This window comes from Microcaecilia unicolor, chromosome 3 (assembly GCF_901765095.1).
Source record: "Microcaecilia unicolor chromosome 3, aMicUni1.1, whole genome shotgun sequence".
Taxonomy (NCBI): Eukaryota; Metazoa; Chordata; class Amphibia; order Gymnophiona; family Siphonopidae; genus Microcaecilia; species Microcaecilia unicolor.
Window position 1 is genome coordinate 364,135,407 of NC_044033.1, and position 20,423 is coordinate 364,155,829.

The 20,423-nt window shown below is 47.6% G+C and overlaps 1 protein-coding gene across 1 annotated transcript in view; it reads right to left on the reverse strand.

Moving 5' to 3' along the window:
* Nucleotides 1–20,423, reverse strand: part of FAM184A (family with sequence similarity 184 member A) — a 306,691-nt gene that overhangs the window by 44,291 nt on the left and 241,977 nt on the right. Inside the window, exons 13-14 of the mRNA XM_030198559.1 lie at nucleotides 19,731–19,915; nucleotides 10,807–10,953 (exon numbers count right to left, since the gene is read on the reverse strand). Coding sequence (XP_030054419.1) covers nucleotides 10,807–10,953; nucleotides 19,731–19,915 — 332 coding nt within the window. The remainder of the gene's footprint in view (nucleotides 1–10,806; nucleotides 10,954–19,730; nucleotides 19,916–20,423) is intronic.

A 20,423-nucleotide genomic window follows, 5' to 3' on the forward strand; every position in this document is an offset into this window, starting at 1 on the left:
CCATTGTCACGCTGAACACCATTTCTGGTATAGGTAAATCTTTTACATCTTCTTCTGTAAAGACCGAAGCAAAGAATTAATTCAGTCTCTCCACTATGGCCGTGTACTCCCTGAGTGCTCCTTTTGCTTCTTCCTGATCTAGCAGTCCTACAGATTCCATCGCAGGCTTCCTGCTTCTGATATGCCTGAAAAAAGTGTTACTATGAGTTTTCATCTCCGTGGCAACTGTAGGTATGCACTTTACAGTTTCTCGTTCTGATATCCTTGGATGGTCCAATTGATGCAGGTTGCTGTAGGCTCTTTCTTTGTTGTCTAGGAGGAGGATTAGATGTAAATATAGATCCAGCTTCAATCACAGGGCATGAGGAGAGTTATTTGTAATATGAAGGGAAGATAAAAGATTCCTTTCTCCAGTCAGATAAATAAATAAAAGAAGTTCAAAGTAAAACTGAGGACTGGTGCCTCAACACAGACTGAGCAGAAGTCAGTAAAAGTTTGGGTTTTAAATAAGCAAAAAACGTATTATTTAATCCTGATGTGAAACCAGCCATCCAGCCTTGCAGCGAATGCTACATACCTGTAGAAGGTATTCTCCGAGGACAGCAGGCTGATTGTTCTCACTGATGGGTGACGTCCACGGCAGCCCCTCCAATCGGAAACTTCACTAGCAAAGTCCTTTGCTAGCCCTCGCGCGCCCGCGCGCACCGCGCATGCGCGGCCGTCTTCCCGCCCGAAACCGGCTCGAGCCGGCCAGTCCAGTATGTAGCAAGACAATACAGATCAAGGGAAGACACAACTCCAAAGGGGAGGCGGGCGGGTTGGTGAGAACAATCAGCCTGCTGTCCTCGGAGAATACCTTCTACAGGTATGTAGCATTCGCTTTCTCCGAGGACAAGCAGGCTGCTTGTTCTCACTGATGGGGTATCCCTAGCCCCCAGGCTCACTCAAAACAACAACATTGGTCAATTGGGCCTCGCAACGGCGAGGACATAACTGAGATTGACCTAAAAAATTTACCAACTAACTGAGAGTGTAGCCTGGAACAGAACAAACAGGGCCCTCGGGGGGTGGAGTTGGATCCTAAAGCCCAAACAGGTTCTGAAGAACTGACTGCCCGAATCGACTGTCACGTCGGGTATCCTGCTGCAGGCAGTAATGAGATGTGAATGTGTGGACAGATGACCACGTCGCAGCTTTGCAAATTTCCTCCATGGTGGCTGACTTCAAGTGGGCTACCGACGCTGCCATGGCTCTAACATTATGAGCCGTGACATGACCCTCAAGAGCCAGCCCAGCCTGGGCGTAAGTGAAGGAAATGCAATCTGCTAGCCAATTGGATATGGTGCGTTTCCCTACAGCCACTCCCCTCTTGTTGGGATCAAAAGAAACAAACAATTGGGCGGACTGTCTGTGGGGCTGTGTCCGCTCCAGATAGAAGGCCAATGCTCTCTTGCAGTCCAATGTGTGCAGCTGACGTTCAGCAGGGCAGGAATGAGGACGGGGAAAGAATGTTGGCAAGACAATTGACTGGTTCAGATGGAACTCCGACACAACCTTTGGCAGAAACTTAGGGTGAGTGCGGAGGACTACTCTGTTGTGATGAAATTTGGTGTAAGGGGCCTGGGCTACCAGGGCCTGAAGCTCACTGACTCTACGAGCCGAGGTAACTGCCACCAAGAAAATGACCTTCCAGGTCAAGTACTTCGGATGGCAGGAATTCAGTGGCTCGAAAGGAGGTTTCATCAGCTGGGTGAGAACGACATTGAGATCCCATGACACTGTAGGAGGCTTGACAGGGGGCTTTGACAAAAGCAAACCTCTCATGAAGCGAACAACTAAAGGCTGTCCTGAGATCGGCTTACCTTCCACTTGGTAATGGTATGCACTGATTGCACTAAGGTGAACCCTTACGGAGTTGGTCTTCAGACCAGACTCAGACAAGTGGAGAAGGTATTCAAGCAGGGTCTGTGTAGGACAAGAGCGAGGATCTAGGGCCTTGCTGTCACACCAGACGGCAAACCTCCTCCAATGAAAGAAGTAACTTCTCTTAGTGGAGTCTTTCCTGGAAGCAAGCAAGATGCGGGAGACACCCTCTGGCAGACCCAAAGAGGCAAAGTCTACGCCCTCAACATCCAGGCCGTGAGAGCCAGGGACTGGAGGTTGGGATGCAGAAGAGCCCCTTCGTCCTGCGTGATGAGGGTCGGAAAACACTCCAATCTCCACGGTTCTCCGGAGGATAACTCCAGAAGAAGAGGGAACCAGATCTGACGCGGCCAAAAGGGAGCAATCAGAATCATGGTGCCTCGGTCTTGCTTGAGTTTCAACAAAGTCTTCCCCACCAGAGGAATGGGAGGATAAGCATACAGCAGACCTTCCCCCCAATCCAGGAGGAAGGCATCCGACGCCAGTCTGCCGTGGGCCTGAAGCCTGGAACAGAACTGAGGGACCTTGTGGTTCACCTGAGATGCGAAGAGATCCACCAGGGGGGTGCCCCACGCCTGGAAGATCTGTCGCACCACACGGGAATTGAGCGACCACTCGTGAGGTTGCATAATCCTGCTCAACCTGTCGGCCAGACTGTTGTTTACGCCTGCCAGATATGTGGCTTGGAGCACCATGCCTTGACGGCGAGCCCAAAGCCACATGCTGACGGCTTCCTGACACAGGGGGCGAGATCCGGTGCCCCCCTGCTTGTTGACATAGTACATGGCAACCTGATTGTCTGTCTGAATTTGGATAATTTGGTGGGACAGCCGATCTCTGAAAGCCTTCAGAGCGTTCCAGATCGCTCGCAACTCCAGAAGATTGATCTGTAGATCGCTTTCTTGGAGGGACCACCTTCCTTGGGTGTGAAGCCCATCGACATGAGCTCCCCATCCCAGGAGAGACGCATCCGTGGTCAGCACTTTTTGAGGCTGAGGAATTTGGAAGGGACGTCCCAGAGTCAAATTGGAGCAAATCGTCCACCAATACAGGGATTCGAGAAATCTCGTGACAGGTGGATCACGTCTTCTAGACCCCCGGCGGCCTGATACCACTGGGAGGCTAGGGTCCATTGAGCAGATCTCATGTGAAGGCGGGCCATGGGAGTCACATGAACTGTGGAGGCCATGTGGCCCAGCAATCTCAACATCTGCCGAGCTGTGATCTGCTGGGACGCTCGCACCCGCGAGACGAGGGACAACAAGTTGTTGGCCCTCGCCTCTGGGAGATAGGCGCGAGCCGTCCGAGAATCCAGCAGGGCTCCGATGAATTCGAGTTTCTGCACTGGGAGAAGATGGGACTTTGGGTAATTTATCACAAACCCCAGTAGCTCCAGGAGGCGAATAGTCATCTGCATGGACTGCAGGGCTCCAGCCTCGGATGTGTTCTTCACCAGCCAATCGTCGAGATATGGGAACACGTGCACCCCCAGCCTGCGAAGCGCCGCTGCTACCACAGCTAGGCACTTTGTGAACACCCTGGGCGCAGAGGCGAGCCCAAAGGGTAGCACACAGTACTGGAAGTGGCGTGCGCCAGCTGAAATCGCAGATACTGTCTGTGAGCTGGCAGTATCGGGATGTGTGTGTAGGCATCCTTCAAGTCCAGAGAGCATAGCCAATCGTTTTGCTGAATCATGGGGAGAAGGGTGCCCAGGGAAAGCATCCTGAACTTTTCTTTTACGAGATATTTGTTCAGGGCCCTTAGGTCTAGGATGGGACGCATCCCCCCTGTTTTCTTTTCCACAAGGAAGTACCTGGAATAGAATCCCAGCCCTTCTTGCCCGGATGGCACGGGCTCGACCGCATTGGCGCTGAGAAGGGCGGAGAGTTCCTCTGCAAGTACCTGCTTGTGCTGGAAGCTGTAGGACTGAGCTCCCGGTGGACAATTTGGAGGTTGAGAGGCCAAATTGAGGGTGTATCCTTGCCGGACTATTTGGAGAACCCACTGATCGGAGGTTATAAGAGGCCACCTTTGGTGAAAAGCTTTCAACCTCCCTCCGACAGGCAGGTCGCCCGGCACTGACACTTGGATGTCGGCTATGCTCTGCTGGAGCCAGTCAAAAGCTCGCCCCTTGCTTTTGCTGGGGAGCCGCGGGGCCTTGCTGATTCGCACGCTGCTGACGAGAGCGAGCGCGCTGGGGCTTAGCCTGGGCCGCAGGCTGTCGGGAAGGAGGATTGTACCTACGCTTGCCAGAAGTATAGGGAACAGTCTTCCTTCCCCCGAAAAATCGTCTACCTGTAGAGGTAGAAGCTGAAGGCTGCCGGCGGGCGAACTTGTCGAATGCGGTGTCCCGCTGGTGGAGAGACTCTACCACCTGCTCGACTTTTTCGCCAAAAATGTTATCCGCCCGGCAAGGCAAGTCCGTAATCCGCTGCTGGACTCTATTCTCCAGGTCGGCGGCACGCAGCCATGAGAGCCTGCGCATCACCACACCTTGAGCAGCGGCCCTGGACGCAACATCAAAAGTGTCATAAACTCCTCTGGCCAGGAATTTCTGCACGCCTTCAGCTGCCTGACCACCTCCTGAAAAGGCTTGGCTTGCTCAGGGGGAAGAGCATCAACCAAGCCCGCCAACTGCCGCACATTATTCCGCATGTGTATGCTCGTGTAGAGCTGGTAAGACTGGATCTTGGACACGAGCATAGAGGAATGGTAGGCCTTCCTCCCAAAGGAGTCTAAGGTTCTAGCGTCCTTGCCCGGGGGCGCCGAAGCATGTTCCCTAGAACTCTTAGCCTTCTTTAGGGCCAAATCCACAACTCCAGAGTCATGAGGCAACTGAGTGCGCATCAGCTCTGGGTCCCCATGGATCCGGTACTGGGACTCGATCTTCTTGGGAATGTGGGGATTAGTTAATGGTTTGGTCCAGTTCGCAAGCAATGTCTTCTTCAGGACATGGTGCAAGGGAACAGTGGACGCTTCCTTAGGTGGAGAAGGATAGTCCAGGAGCTCAAACATTTCAGCCCTGGGCTCGTCCTCCACAACCACCGGGAAGGGGATGGCCGTAGACATCTCCCGGACAAAGGAGGCAAAAGACAGACTCTCGGGAGGAGAAAGCTGTCTCTCAGGAGAGGGAGTGGGATCAGACGGAAGACCCCCAGACTCCTCGTCAGAGAAATATCTGGGATCTTCCTCTTCCTCCCACGAGGCCTCACCCTCGGTGTCAGACACAAGTTCACGGACCTGTGTCTGCAACCTCGCCCTGCTCGACTCCGTGGAACCCTGTCCACGATGGGGGCGTCGAGAGGTAGACTCCCTCGCCCGCATCGGCGAAGCTCCCTCCGCCGACGTAGTCGGGGAGCCTTCCTGGGAGGTGGCCGCGGTCGGTACCGCACGCGGTACCGACGTCGGGGACCTCAACCTGGGCGATGGGCCAGCCGGCGCCACGCTCGACGGTACCGGTGGCGCAAGCACCGCCGGTACCGGAGGGGTAGGGCGCAACAGCTCTCCCAGAATCTCTGGGAGAACGGCCCGGAGGCTCTCGTTTAGAGCGGCTGTAGAGAAAGGCTGAGAGGTCGATGCAGGCGTCGACGTCAGTACCTGTTCCGGGCGTGGAGGCTGTTCCGGGCTGTCCAGAGCGGAGCGCATCGACACCTCCTGAACAGAGGGTGAGCGGTCCTCTCGGTGCCGATGCCTGCTGGGTGCCGAATCCCTCGGCGACCCAGAGCTCTCGGTGCCGACACGGGGAGGAGACCGGTGTCGATGCTTCTTCGATTTCTTCCGAAGCATGTCACCGGAGCTCCCCGGCACCGACGAGGAGGACGTCGAATCCACCCGTCGCTTCCTCGGGGCCGAGACTGAAGAAGGTCGATCTCGGGGGGGCTGTACCGCAGGAGCCCTCAGGGTAGGCGGAGACCCACCCGAGGGCTCACCGCCACCAGCAGGGGAATGGACAGCCCTCACCTGCACTCCACCCGATGCACCACCGTCCGACGACATCAGCAGACGAGGTCCTGGTACCACCGACGTCGATGCAGCTATCCGATGTCTCGGCGCCGATGCAGAGGCCCGATGCCTCGATGCACTCGATGCAGGGGCGGCCGAGGAAGATGGTCTGGACGCTGACGACGTCGATGCACTCGAAGATCCCGGTGCCGATGCCGACGAAGAGCCCGAGAACAACACGTTCCACTGGGCTAGTCTCGCTACCTGAGTCCGCCTTTGAAGCAGGGAACACAGACTGCAGTTCTGAGGGCGGTGCTCGGCCCCCAGACACTGAAGACACGACGAGTGTCGATCAGTGAGCGAGATAACCCGGGCGCACTGGGTGCACTTCTTGAAGCCGCTGGAAGGCTTCGATGTCATGGGCGGAAAAATCACGCCGGCGAAATCAAAAGCCGAAATGGCGAAATTCGAAGCACCAAATTTAGAGGGAGAAAAAAATCTCGACCGAGGCCGAAAAAAGGCCTACCCCGACGACGAAAGAAAACTTACCGGGGCAAAAAAAGCTGGAAGTACGGGGAGGATTTACACGAAACCCGGCGGGGGGTTTGCGGAGCACTTCCCGACTAGGACAAAGCTTTCCCGAAGGAAAAAAACACGTTCAAACAAATTGGACGCGCGAGGTCGACTTTCCGGGGCTCGACACGGCGAAAACACGACCGTACCGAGTGCGGACAAAAGAAGACTGGCCGGCTCGAGCCGGTTTCGGGCGGGAAGACGGCCGCGCATGCGCGGTGCGCGCGGGCGCGCGAGGGCTAGCAAAGGACTTTGCTAGTGAAGTTTCCGATTGGAGGGGCTGCCGTGGACGTCACCCATCAGTGAGAACAAGCAGCCTGCTTGTCCTCGGAGAATATCTTATTAACTCAACTAATTTATCAATAACCTACAATTCCTCTTTTAAACCCAAACCTTTAAGTTACCAAAGCACAAAGGAAAATAATGTTCACATACTCAGGGAAATGTCCTCTTCTCTCAGAACTTCTAAAAAAAGAAAAAAGTTAAGTGAGTCCTTTCTTCTCTATATAGTTTTGATTATAAGAGGACTGCTTCAAACAGACCCTTTGAAGCGAACTCAAAAATCAGTTTGCCTTAGTAACATTAACTATTCTACTTCCTTTCCCTGTAATTAACACATAATTCAGGTCATTAGCAGTGCTACCTCTCCAGCAACCAACGAACAAAAAATAACTTTCTTTTAGGATAAAGTCTGAGTCCTGCTACTATCCTTTTTAATGGTCTTAGCTGTTGTTTCTACCCCTAGAGAAAGTTTCAGTTTAAAACTATGGGAAAAAGGGTTGTACACTATGGAAACTAGTTAATAATGCTTGCTTCTCTCTTTTTTTTTCCTAGGACTGAACTAGGTCCTGCTGTGCCTGCTAGAGGCTATTAATGCTGTGGCAAAAAGTTAAAGTTTTAAAACTGTGTGGAAAAGGGTATGGAGACTAGTTAATAAATTTTGCATTTTTTTCTTATTCTGTCTTTATCATCTTTAAATTACCAAAACAAAGAGTAAAATAATGTTCACTTACCCAGAGAAATTTCCTCTTCTTTCAGAACTTCTCGAAAAGAAAGTTAAGTGGGACCTTTCCTCTCTATATAGTTTTGATTCTCAGGGGACTGCTTCAACGATACCCTTTTAAGCTAACCCAATAAACAGTTTGCCCTAGTAACTTCTGCAACTATTCTACTTCCTCACACCTTAATTAACATCTACTATAGGTCAGTAGCATTACTACCACTCCAGCAGCCAAAGAACAGAAAATAACTTTCTTTTAGGGCAAAGGTAAAATGCCTGTGTTTTCTCAGCTGGAAACAAAACTATGCTGTGCAGCCCCCCCCACCACAACCTCCCTCATCAGTAAGTGCCCCCACCCCCCTGGCCCATCCACCAGCAGCAGCCTCTTCCTGGACCTACTGTGTTATACTCATTGGTGGCTAGTAGGGGCAGGAGCGATCCCCAATTGTTTCTGCCCATGCCTGCTCCTGCCTCTAAATGGATTTTGGCATCTCCAGTGGCAGTCTCGTGAGACTGCTGCTGGAGGTTGCCGCAGCCATTTTGAGATTGGAATTGACATAGGCAGGTGCAATATTTTGGGTTTGATTTCTGACAAAATCAAGCAGCCAATTTCAGTTGTAGACTTGGTTTCAGGAGAAACTGAAGATCCTGGTTTGTCAGGCTCTAGTTACAACCTAAGTTTCTACCTCTGCCTCAGTTCTTGGTGACTCAGCTCCTCCAAAGAAGCACATGAACTGCCAGACTGAAGATGGGACTTGTCTACCATGTCCATGAATATTTTTCATCTTTATATTTATTTTCCTCAGCTCCTCCTAACTAGCCACTTTAGCCTCTAGGGACCATATTCATTCTCCAAGTTCTAGGAGCTTTTTTTCAGTGGGAGTGCATATAAAATCTTTCACAGCAGGAAGACAGTCATCTTGCAATATTCTGAAATTCAGCAAATACGTAAGTTCTCATAACTTCTGAGACAGCATAGAATGCTCCTGGCAGACTATTTCCTAATAGGACAGAATGCAGGCCCACCAGAAATTTTATTTATTAGCATTTATTAACTGCCTTTATGACAGGAATGTATACAAGAGGAAAAAGAAGAGGAGGGGTGGGTGGGAATAAAATAGTAGTGCTTAAATTCCTCTTCGACCGAGGGGGAACGCTCCTCCCAGCACTGCTGCTTCCTGGGTGTCGAGTCGTCCCTCGATGTCCCGGAGCTGCCAGTCCCGTGCGCCGTGGGCGACCGATAATGGTGCTTTTTGGCTTTCTTGCGATGTCTGTCATCGGCGCTCCGCGGAAGAGACGAGGAGGAGGTGGAGCCCTCCCGGCCTCGAGGTATTGGATCCGACAGGGTTCGGTCCCGATGGCCCTGAGCAGCGGAGTGGCCGGGGCAGACTGCCCACGCGGCCGCTCACCACCGCCGTCACCGGCAGGCCGGCGGGCCAAAGGTACCTGTGCTCCTGGGGTCGATGCCATAGTCGGCGCCGATGCCATCGACATCAGTACCGGCACCAAAGACCCGGCCGTCGACACCGATGCCGTCAAGGTCGACGTCAAGGGGCCGACGCAAGTTCCAAAAAGACGGTCCCGCAGAACTTGCCTCGCCACCTGCGTCCGCTTCCTTAAGCCGAGACACAAGGTGCACGTCTTGGAATTATGCTCCGGGCAGAGGCACTGGAGGCACCAAGCGTGAGTATCGGTCTGCGAGATCTGCCGGCCGCACCGACCACACTTCTTGAATCCGCTCGGGACCTTCGAGGACATCGACGGAAAAATCGCGTCGGTGAAGTCAAAATCGTCAATGGTGGCGGTGAAAAGCACACCCGAAAAAGAAAAACGACCACGTCGATGCGCCCTCGCGACTAAGAACGACGAGGAAACTCTTTTTCGTTTTTTTTTTAAAGAAAAACAAACGCGAACGCGTACACAACAAAGAAAAAACCGCGGGCTAGGCCGCAATCCGGTTTCCGGGGCTGACTAACAGAGCTGAACGGAAAAAACTGAGCGGGAATGGTCGCGCACAGGTGGGAAGACGGCCGCGCTTGCGCGGTGGGCGTGCCCTGCGTGCAGGACCGCCCGCGAAGTTTTTCTTACGGTTGGTGGGGGCTGCCGTGGACGTCAACCCAGTCGTGAGAACAAGCAGCCTGCTTGTCCTCGGAGAAATATATATAAACACACACAAATCTAAATTAGCAAAGAACTAATGTTCTTAATAAGTCACATATGTCCAGTCTTAACTTTTAGTCTAAGACAATATAATATCTACTTATAAAGATACTAGTAAAAGAGGCCTGTTTCTGTGTGAAATGAAATGGGTGCTAGCAAGGGCTCCCTCCCCCCTCCTCTCCCCCCACCCTCGTCTCAGGAACCCCTCCCCCCATCTCGGGACCCCCCCTCCCTCCCACTCCAGTCCAACGGTCCCAGTGCCGTCCGAGTTCCATGCCCCCCTCTCCTCCGATATCCGCCACCCAGCGCCTCCCTCCCTCTGTCTCTGTGGCCTCCGAGTGCAAGGAGGACGTGTGCGGGTGCCCCAGCCCTTCCTAAGTGGCAGCTGCTGTTTAAAAAGTTTTACCTCCTGCTCGGCCGACAACACTGAAGTGCAGCAAGTACAGACGCCAGTGACGTGGGGAGGGGGGGGGGGGGGGACTGCTGAACTGGGAGGGGATGGAGATGGTGGTGCGAACTCGTAGCGCCCGTGCTTGAGACGCGTCGCGGTTTCCCAGGCAACACGGTGACGTCACCAGAAGGCTTCAGACATTACGAACCGGGCTTCAACTTCCTGGAGGTCAGCTTCAGAATGTTGAAGGTGCAAATTATTATATATGATGATGATTGTGCCTCACTCTTCCATTCCCCAAACATTTAAACATCACTCAGGGTTTACTTTAACCACTGACTGTGGAATTTAAACATATACCTGGACATTCAGTGCAAATATGTAGCTGTGGTGCTGCATAATCAGGACAACTACTTTGCTGTCTTATCTGGATAGTTGCGTGGGTAATAGTGCTGGATATTGGTGGTTCTCAAATACCTTGTTGCTGTGCCTTGGTTCACCCCAACACTAACCAGATAATGTTGGAGTGGTCAGTAAAGATCTTCAGCATCATTATCCGAATTGTGCCTTCCTAACAAGGAGCATAAGTATCATCGTGGGCTATTTAGCATTTTTGCCATTTTATTCAATGAGACCTAGTTACCAATAACTGCTATAATCATAAAATAAAGATAGCTCACTTTGATAAATTCTCTCCTTGTTGCTTTAACCATAAAAGGCAACAAGTAACCAGATGTAGCCTCCTAGTAAGAAGTAAGAAGAATACTACAATCAGACTTAACGACATATAGATTTAGTTGAATGCATTCAGACTTACGAAATTTGTAAAGCTGAGTTGATTTCTGTGAGAAGTTCTTGAGTCTTATTGAAATCTGCCAGCATGCTTTGCTTCTCCCTGATGTGATCTGTTGTTAACTCATCCAGCTCTTCCTCATGTTTCTTGTTTAAATCTTGTTCATGAATCCTTTTTTAAAAATTAAATACATTTATACAATTTTCAGTGTTAGCTATGCTTATTTACATGTACAGTATGAAGAAAAGGAGATTATACTTTATATACTGTACAGTGCAGAGTCTATATATCAGTACTGAGAAGCAGTAAAATGAAATTGAAAGCGATGGCACTAGTGAATATTTTTGTGAGAAAGCCAATGACAGATATAGGCAATTTAGGCAGCTGCTGCAGAAACATCATTCCAGGTATGAGACATTTAAGTAGAAAAGGATATTCACGATGAGGAAGCCAATGACAGATATAGGCAATTTAGGTAGCTGATGCAGAAATATCATTCCAGGTATGAGAGATTTAAATAGAAAAGGATATTCAGGATGAGGAAGCTATCTGGCTTACAGATATACAGAGAACAGGTTTAGAATACACTATTAGAAGGGACTAAAAAGATAATATTCCATTTAAGAATTCATCTCTTAATGAAACAAAGCATATTCCTCAACTCACCTCATTTTACTGGCAAATAATGACCAGGAAAAATGCATTGCCAAGGATCAAATTTTATAGAAATCATTATTTAGTCAGTATTTACGCACACATAATTTGAAAACTAAGCTGCTCCCCTGTAACAGATTTTTCTGCACAGACACCAGGATAAACAGTTGAATAAATGAGTGCCATCAGATATAAAGCTACAGAAAAGCTTAAAAGACTTGACATACACAGATCTTCTCAGTCCTACGTATAATGCTAATAAGAAGCTAATTCTAGAGGGGAGGAAAGAGAATGTGTTGTTGACATTGCCATGGAGGACACCTGTTACAGGCAAGCAACTAGAGCTCTACAGATAAGTAGGATATATCACAGAAATGAAGAGGGGGGAACTATAGTCATTGTGGGTAAAACCATTTTTTTTTGGTTTGTTAAGAAAAGCAACTTGAAATAAAGAAGTGTCTTACTGGGCATGGAGCTGAATTCTCAAAGACAGCCTGGTGGAAAGACTGATCAAACCTACTGTCATACTGGGAGTCAATATCTAAACCATAAATGGCAAGTACGACTGTAGACAGAAGTCCACATTACATCCTTGCAAATATCCTCAATAGAGGATGACAGATGGGCTGCTGATGCATCTATGGTGCTGACGTTATGGCACAATCTTTCTTTGGTAGGACCATTATCTTCAAGTGGGTGAAAAGAGAACTAGATCGAAGGCATGCACTGGATATGGTCTAATTAGATTTCAGCAAAGCCTTTGCTATTCCTTATAGGAGGATTATGAATAAACTGAGCAGCCTGGGGTTGGTTGGTTGATAGACAGAGGGTGTTGGTAAATGGAATTCACTCAGAGAAAAGAAAGGTGAGTAATGGAATGTTTCAGAGATAAGTACTGGGACAGAATCTGTTCAACATCTTTTTAAGCAGGTGAAAGCTTGGCTCTTCTCCCAAGCCTTTAATGGAAGAAGCAACTAACTTGCTAGTCACACATATGCAGGGACTAACACTGACTGCACTTACTGTAGCAGGATTTGCTTATCCACTCCTACCCTAGCTAAGATTACATTCATATACCTTTCTGCCTTCACATGCAACCCTATGCTCTAATATCTCTTACTTTGTCTTATCAATCTATGCTCCATTTTTGCTTACACACTATGTTGTCTATTAAAATGTTTTATTGCATATTGTGTTCACATTGTAAGTAACATACTATGTACTGTTTGAATATTTTTAGTGCTACAGTTGTCTATTGCCCTTGATCAACTTATTCTTGCTGTAAAGGGTTAGAAAGAAAGGCCCTTTTTTCAAGACAACATAAAGATTCATAATACAGTGGACACCCTGGAGGGAACAGACAACATAAGAAGTGATCTACAAAAATTATATGCATGGGCTAATGTTTTTCAGTTAAATCTTAATGTGAAAAAGGGCAGAGTGATGCATTCTGGTACTTAATAAGAAGCAAGAAGCTGATATGCATGGACCAGAAGAAAGTTAATAGTGTATGAAGATCACAATGTGGTGAAACAATGTTAACAAGGCAGTAGCCAAAGCCAGAAGGATGCTAGGCTGGATGCAGAGAGGTATAACCAGCAGAAGACAGGAGGTAATAATGCTACTGTACAAGTTGTTGGTGAGGTTCCATCTGGGGTACTCTATTCAGATTTGGAGACAGTAAGCACAATCACTGTTTTGCTGACTGCTGTCAGTGTTATACCCAGAAATTCAATGCTGGGCCATTTCTGGGCTCTGGCATTGAATTTCCCGGTATTTGGAGTCCCCAAACAGGTGATTTGAATGGGCAGGAGAGGCAAATATTTTTAAATATCAGGCCCGTATCTTGCTAAGGATATAAAAAGATGGAAGCAGTTCAGAGGAATGCAATCAAAATGATATGTGCAACAGAAGATATATGAGAACAGGCTTGGAAACCTGAATATGTACACATTAGAGGAAAGGGAAAGACAGTGGAGCTATGATACAGACATTTATATATTTGAAAGGTATTAAAGAACAAACAAGCCTTTTTCAAAGAACAGGAAGATATAGAACATGAAATGAAGCTGTAGGGAGGTAAACTTAAAAGCAAAAATACTTTTTCACAGAAAGGGTGTGTGAGGGGTATACAGAACATTGCCCCTCACCCTTAAGAAGGATCTCTCAGGTACTGCAAGCCACCTTAAAACCCTTATTCCCACCCAAGGAGGAAGTGAAATGGGAGGAGCGGAATCAAAACCAGGAACTATAAAAGCTTAATAAAGCACTTATTTTATGTTTACAACCTTGTCCGGCTATGTTATTGTGAAGGTCCACCCTCAACCCTTGCTCACAGTATCACATGTTGTGGCAGCAGTGGGATTTGGAGCTTATGCCCGAGGAAGCTGGATCCTTGACCTCCAGGGCTCTGGGCCTATCAGTGACACTAGGCCGGGATATCAGGCAAAAGGGATTAGCGCTGTCCAAGTTAAGGGGAGACATATAGTTAGTGCCGGACAGGCAGGTTTTATTTTTGTTTTCCTCACCCAGTGTGTGTTTTTGGGTGAGGCTGCTACAGCAAAAACATGAGAGGCTACTCCAGGCCCTAGTGGATGGCCAACAGAAATTGCAGCAAGTAGTGCAAAGGCAATGGGAGCATCATAAAGCCTCCCAAAGATATCTCATAGTTGAGCAGAGCCCCCTGACCCAGGTGACACAAGCCTTGCAGTCTCCCAGGTTGCACCCTCCAGTTCCAGTGTTAATGAAGACGGTACCGGAGAACGAACTGGACTATTTTCTGATCAATTCTGAAAGAACCACCCGCCTTGATGGCTAGAAACGTCATAGACAGCTTATCTAGGGAATTTACTGACTGGTAGCAGCCAGATGGCATTCCAAGATGTCAATTCCAGTAGGACGGCCACCTATGCAGATGTAAAAGCTGCCATTTTGGAGAGGGCAGGCAGCACCCAAGAGGCCTATCAGCAGCATTACCAGAAGAGATCCCTCCAAGTTAAAGAAAACCCTTGGAATTTCTTCTACTGACTCAAAGAGGTTGCTGCAACCAGAAGGCATGACAGGGCCAGAGATTGCAGGAGTCATCCTCTTGGAGCAGTTCCTTGAGGGTTATCCTGCCTATGAAATAGTGGGTGAGACAAAACCCTAAATTGACCCCAGAGAGCGCTTTAGAAGTGACTGAAGCTGCCTACCAAGCACAACCAGAGTTGGATCTGGCTAGAAGTCCTGGGAGGAAAAGGCTGGACTGGACAACCACAGTGATTCCAAGAAGTGTTTTGTTTCCTGCAGTATTTTCAACCTATTTGATTCAAGGCTCTCCTTAATATACAATGCTACCCCTCCACCAATTCGATCCACCCTATCACTACGATATAATTTGTACCCTGGTATGACAGTGTCCCACTGGTTATCCTCCTTCCACCAGGTCTCAGAGATAAGGTAAAGACCTTACAGCTGCCAGTTTATCATCTGTAGACAGATGGTCAAGTGGAACGCTTCAACAAGACTCTCAAGCAGATGCTGAAGGTGTTTGTGCCTGAAGATGGGGAAAACTGGGATTCTTTACTTCCATATGTACTATTTGCCATCTAGGAGGTACCCCAGAGTTCAAGGGGAGTTTCTTCATTTGAGCTGCTATATGGGAGGAGAGCTAGAAGAATCCTGGATGTGGTTCGGGAAGCTTAGGAAGAGGAACCCAGCCCAGGGAGGAATTTGGCCGAGTATGTGATCACCATACAGGAGAGACTAAAAACTGGTGAAGGAGCCAAACTCTACTTTGAAAAGGCTCAAACTGGTCAAGCCCAAGCCTACAATAAGAAAGCAGTACAGAGAACCTTCCAGCCAGGGAATAGAATCTTAGTCCTCTTACCCTCTTCAGAGAGTAAACTATTATGCAAGTGGCAAGGTCCTTATGAAGTTGTGGAAAAGATGGAACCATCTTTACGTCCAGGGTTATGAAGCATGTGTGTGCCCTGCTTAAGGTAAAGACTTTATAACTATCTGTTTATCATCCGCAGATAGTCAAGTGGAATGCTTCAAGAGAGTCTTGTTGAAGCATTCCACTTGACTATCTGCGGATGATTCTTTTGCAGGAAGCCGGCAAAAGAATCGGTTGGGCCGCTGGATGACCGAGGGGTAAAAGGGGCGATCAAGGAAGACAAAGACGTAGCGGAGAGACTGAATGAATTCTTTGCTTAGGTCTTCACCGAGGAAGATTTGGGTGGGATACCGGTGTCGGAAATGGTATTTCAAGCGGACGAGTCAGAGAAACTTACTGACTTCACGGTAAACCTGGAGGACGTAATGGGGCAGTTCGGCAAACTGAAGAGTAGCAAATCTCCTGGACCGGATGGTATTCATCCTAGAGTACTGATAGAACTGAAAAACGAGCTTGCGGAGCTACTGCTAGTGATATGCAACTTATCCTTAAAATTGAGCATGGTACCGGAAGATTGGAGGGTGGCCAATGTAACGCCCATTTTTAAAAAAGGCTCCAGGGGAGATCCGGGAAATTATAGACCGGTGAGTCTGACGTCGGTGCTGGGGAAAATGGTAGAGGCTATTATCAAAAACAAAATTACAGAGCACATCCGAGGACATGGATTACTGAGACCAAGTCAGCATGGCTTTTGTGTGGGGAAATCTTGCCTGACCAATTTACTTCAATTCTTTGAAGGAGTGAACAAACATGTGGACAAAGGGGAGTCGGTTGATATTGTGTATCTGGATTTTCAAAAGGCGTTTGACAAGGTACCTCATGAAAGGCTACAGAGGAAATTGGAGGGTCATGGGATAGGAGGAAATGTCCTGTTGTGGATTAAAAACTGGTTGAAGGATAGGAAACAGAGAGTGGGGTTAAATGGGCAGTATTCACAATGGAGAAGGGTAGTTAGTGGGGTTCCTCAGGGGTCCGTGCTAGGACCGCTGCTTTTTAATATATTTATAAATGATTTAGAGATGGGAGTAACTAGCGAGGTAATTAAATTTGCTGATGACACAAAGTTATTCAAAGTCGTTAAATCGCGACAGGATTGTGAAAAATTACAAGAGGACCTTACGAGACTGGGAGACTGGGCGGCTAAATGGCAGATGATGTTTAATGTGAGCAAGTGCAAGGTGATGCATGTGGGAAAAAAGAACCCGAATTATAGCTACGTCATGCAAGGTTCCAAGTTAGGAGTTACGGACCAAGAAAGGGATCTGGGTGTCGTCGTCGATAACACACTGAAACCTTCTGTTCAGTGTGCTGCTGCGGCTAAGAAAGCGAATAGAATGTTGGGTATTATCAGGAAAGGTATGGAAAACAGGTGTGAGGATGTTATAATGCCGTTGTATCGCTCCTTGGTGCGACCGCACCTTGAGTATTGTGTTCAATTCTGGTCGCCGCATCTCAAGAAAGATATAGTAGAATTGGAAAAGGTGCAGCGAAGGGCGACTAAAATGATAGCGGGGATGGGACGACTTCCCTATGAAGAAAGACTAAGGAGGCTAGGGCTATACAGCTTGGAGAAGAGACGGCTGAGGGGAGACATGATAGAGGTATATAAAATAATGAGTGGAGTGGAACAGGTGGATGTGAAGCGTCTGTTCACGCTTTCCAAAAATACTAGGACTAGGGGGCATGCGATGAAACTACAGTGTAGTAAATTTAAAACAAATTGGAGAAAATGTTTCTTCACCCAACGTGTAATTAAACTCTGGAATTCGTTGCCGGAGAAAGTGGTGAAGGCGGTTAGCTTAGCAGAGTTTAAAAAGGGGTTAGACGGTTTCCTAAAGGACAAGTCCATAAACCGCTACTAAACGGACTTGGAAAACTCCAAAATTCCAGGAATAACATGTATAGAATGTTTGTACGTTTGGGAAGCTTGCCAGGTGCCCTTGGCCTGGATTGGCCGCTGTCGTGGACAGGATGCTGGGCTCGATGGACCCTTGGTCTTTTCCCAGTATGGCATTACTTATGTACTTAAGCAGATGCTGAAGAAGTTTGTGGCCAAAGATGGGAAAACTGGGTTTTTTTTACTTCCGTATGTACTATTTTCCATCCTGGAGGCACCCCAGAATTCAACAGGATTCTCTCCATTTGAGCTGTTATATGGAAGGAGACCTAGAGGAATCCTGGATGTGGTTCAGGAAGCTTGGGAAGAGAAACCCAGCCCAGGGAGGAATTTGGCTGAATCAGTGCTCACTATGCAGGAGAGACTGAAGAAAGCTGGTGAGGCAGCCGAACTCTACATGGAAAAGGTTCAAATGGGGTCAAGTCAGAGCCAACAATAAGAAAGCAGCCAGGGGATAGAGCCTTAGTCCTCTTACCCTCTTCAGAGAGTAAATTATTATGCAAGTGGCAAGGTCCTTATGAAGCTGTGGAAAAGATGGGACCTGTCAATTGTAAGGTGGCCCATCCAGACAAGAGGGACAAGATGAAGATCTTCTACATTAATTTGTTGAAGAAATAGGTCACCATGACTGTGGCACTGGTCCAAAGGGAAGACTTTGGGCCAGAGGTCCCGACAGAGTCCAGGCTCCTGCAAGTTCCACTTGGCAACCAGCTCTCCGTCTCACAAAATGCTGACCTAGAGTAGTTGGTACGGGTGTTTTCCGGAGTATTAGGCTGAACACACCTTGAAACTCATGACATTCTCACCGAGCTGGGAGTGGTAGTCTGGCAACATCCCTATAGGATTTCAGAAGCCCAGCAGCAAAGAGTAGCTGCATACACAATCCTACTGGCACTCAAGCACTCAGTGTCCTCCCTTCATCAACCCTGACCTCAACCCCCCCCCCCCCCCCCCCGCAGCACACTGCCAGCCAGCACTCTCCCTAGCCCTCTCTTGCTCTCTCTTCCCTCTCTCCCCTAGCAGTACACAGACCCAGCACTCTCCCTATTCCCTCCCTCCAGATACAGTCCTAGCCCTCTCTTGCTGTCTCCTCCCCTCTCCCCCAGTAATACACAGAGACCCAGCACTCTCTCCTCCCCCATCCCCATGGCAGGAGAGGGGAATGGGAGAGGAGAATAAGCCAGCTGGGGTTCCACCACTGCCTCCTTGTCTCTATGCAGAATTCTATGCAGGAGGGAAATTTTGTGCAAATTATACAATGTGCAGTGGTGTAGAATGCCCCTAGAAGTAATACCTAAAACACTCCCTTCTCTCACAATTGACTTTCTCAACTGCCTATTCACAACAGTGAAAAGCTCCTCCAAGTTATTCTCTGAAACATCAATAAAGTATAATGGATTTCATTTTATCCTTCAATAACTCAGAAAAATATGTCACTGTCTACTTTCTCTTCTCTGAAAGATGAGATTCTACTCACTGCCTTCCCAAGCTTCTAATTAATCTTTCTTGCTGACACAAGCCTTCCAAACATTAGAACGCTGAGATAGACACTCATTTAAGCAGTAGCTGACCTCATTAAGAATCTGTTAACTTTCTGGTGCCAACAGTTGGCAAGCAAATCCAACTGAAACAATGGGCAGCCCAGCAACCCATCTGGCCAGCAACTCACTATAACTAGGACACAAGACTAGTTTAGTTTTAAAGATAGCCACAATAAATATGCATGAGATAAATGCATGCCCTGCTTCCACCACATGCATATTGACTGTGGGTATTCTAAAACCCTGATTGGCTGGGTGTGTATCAAGGACAGAGTTGAAAGCAAGTGTACTAAAATTATTATTATCAATTTTCCCCCCTTATTTGTGGAAAGCTGTCATAATAAAGATTAAAAAAAAACAGGATATAGTTTAGAGAGAGTAAATTATTAGGATCCCATTTTCTCATTCTAATTTAAATTTAATTTTGAAAGAGCTATTTGACTACACAGTTTTTAAAAGGTCTGCCTACTCTTTTAAGAATATAAGGAAATGCTGATATTGCTGTGTTGAGCTTGATTACAACCTCAAGCAGGCATCAACACTTATGAAAAACAAAAAATGAACTTCAAAATAAAGTCAAAAGAAGACAGTTTTTAAATGAGTACATGAGTTTTATTCCAAAAAGAGAGAATAAAATAATAAAACATACATTAGAATGAAACAGACCACAGACTAAAGAATAAGTCCTAAAGAAAAATGGTAAGAAACAGGAAAGTCAATATTTTGTGCTATCTAGATCAGAAGTTCTGAATCTACAGTCAGGTTTCAAACATACAAATTTATTTCATGTATATATATTAAGGATTTCCAAAAAATTCAAATGGCTGTGGGGTCAATAAAGGAGTGGTATTAGGAACCATTTAAAGAATGTTGCTGTTTGGAAAGGCAAGAGATCCTCTAAATATAATGCACACTATACCTTATCTGCTGGTTGGCATCACTCCGTATTCTGAGAATTTCATTCCCCTTGAACTCTAGTTCTTTGGTTAGTGTGTTTATGTTTTCATGAAATGTCACAATTTTTTTATCCAGTTCAGAGATATGGTGATCTCGATGTTTTAACTCATCCTGAAGATCTGATATTCGGCTCAGAAACTTCTTCTCCTACAAGTCAAGCCACAAAATTTTCATAATGGACTCTATTTACAATTGCAAAAAGTATAAATTACATATAAAACTTAAGTTCACATTCTGAAATAATCAAATGAGAAGTCAATCATAAGGGTTGCCCCTTGAGGAGCAACAAGGTGGTTTGGGGACTAGAAACTTTGGGCCTAGTTTTGGCTAATATAGGGTCCTGTTTACTAGGACACACTGTAGGTGTGCACATGTTTTAGCTAAAAATTAGTGTACGCTAATGATAAAGACACCAATTATATTCCTACTAATGGAACCAAGCCCGTTTCCTCAACAATGAAACAGGCCCTAGGAAGGCTGTCTTGTAAGCAATTTTTCTCTCTCCCCTGCCCTCCCCTACATGTCCAGCAATTCTTCCCTCCATGTACAGCGATTCTCCTCTTCCCTGCCCTCCCATCTGTGTGCTGCGATTCTCTCCTCTCCTCCCCTCCCCTCCTATCGATTCTCCTCTGATCTGCTCTCGATGTCCCGCGAT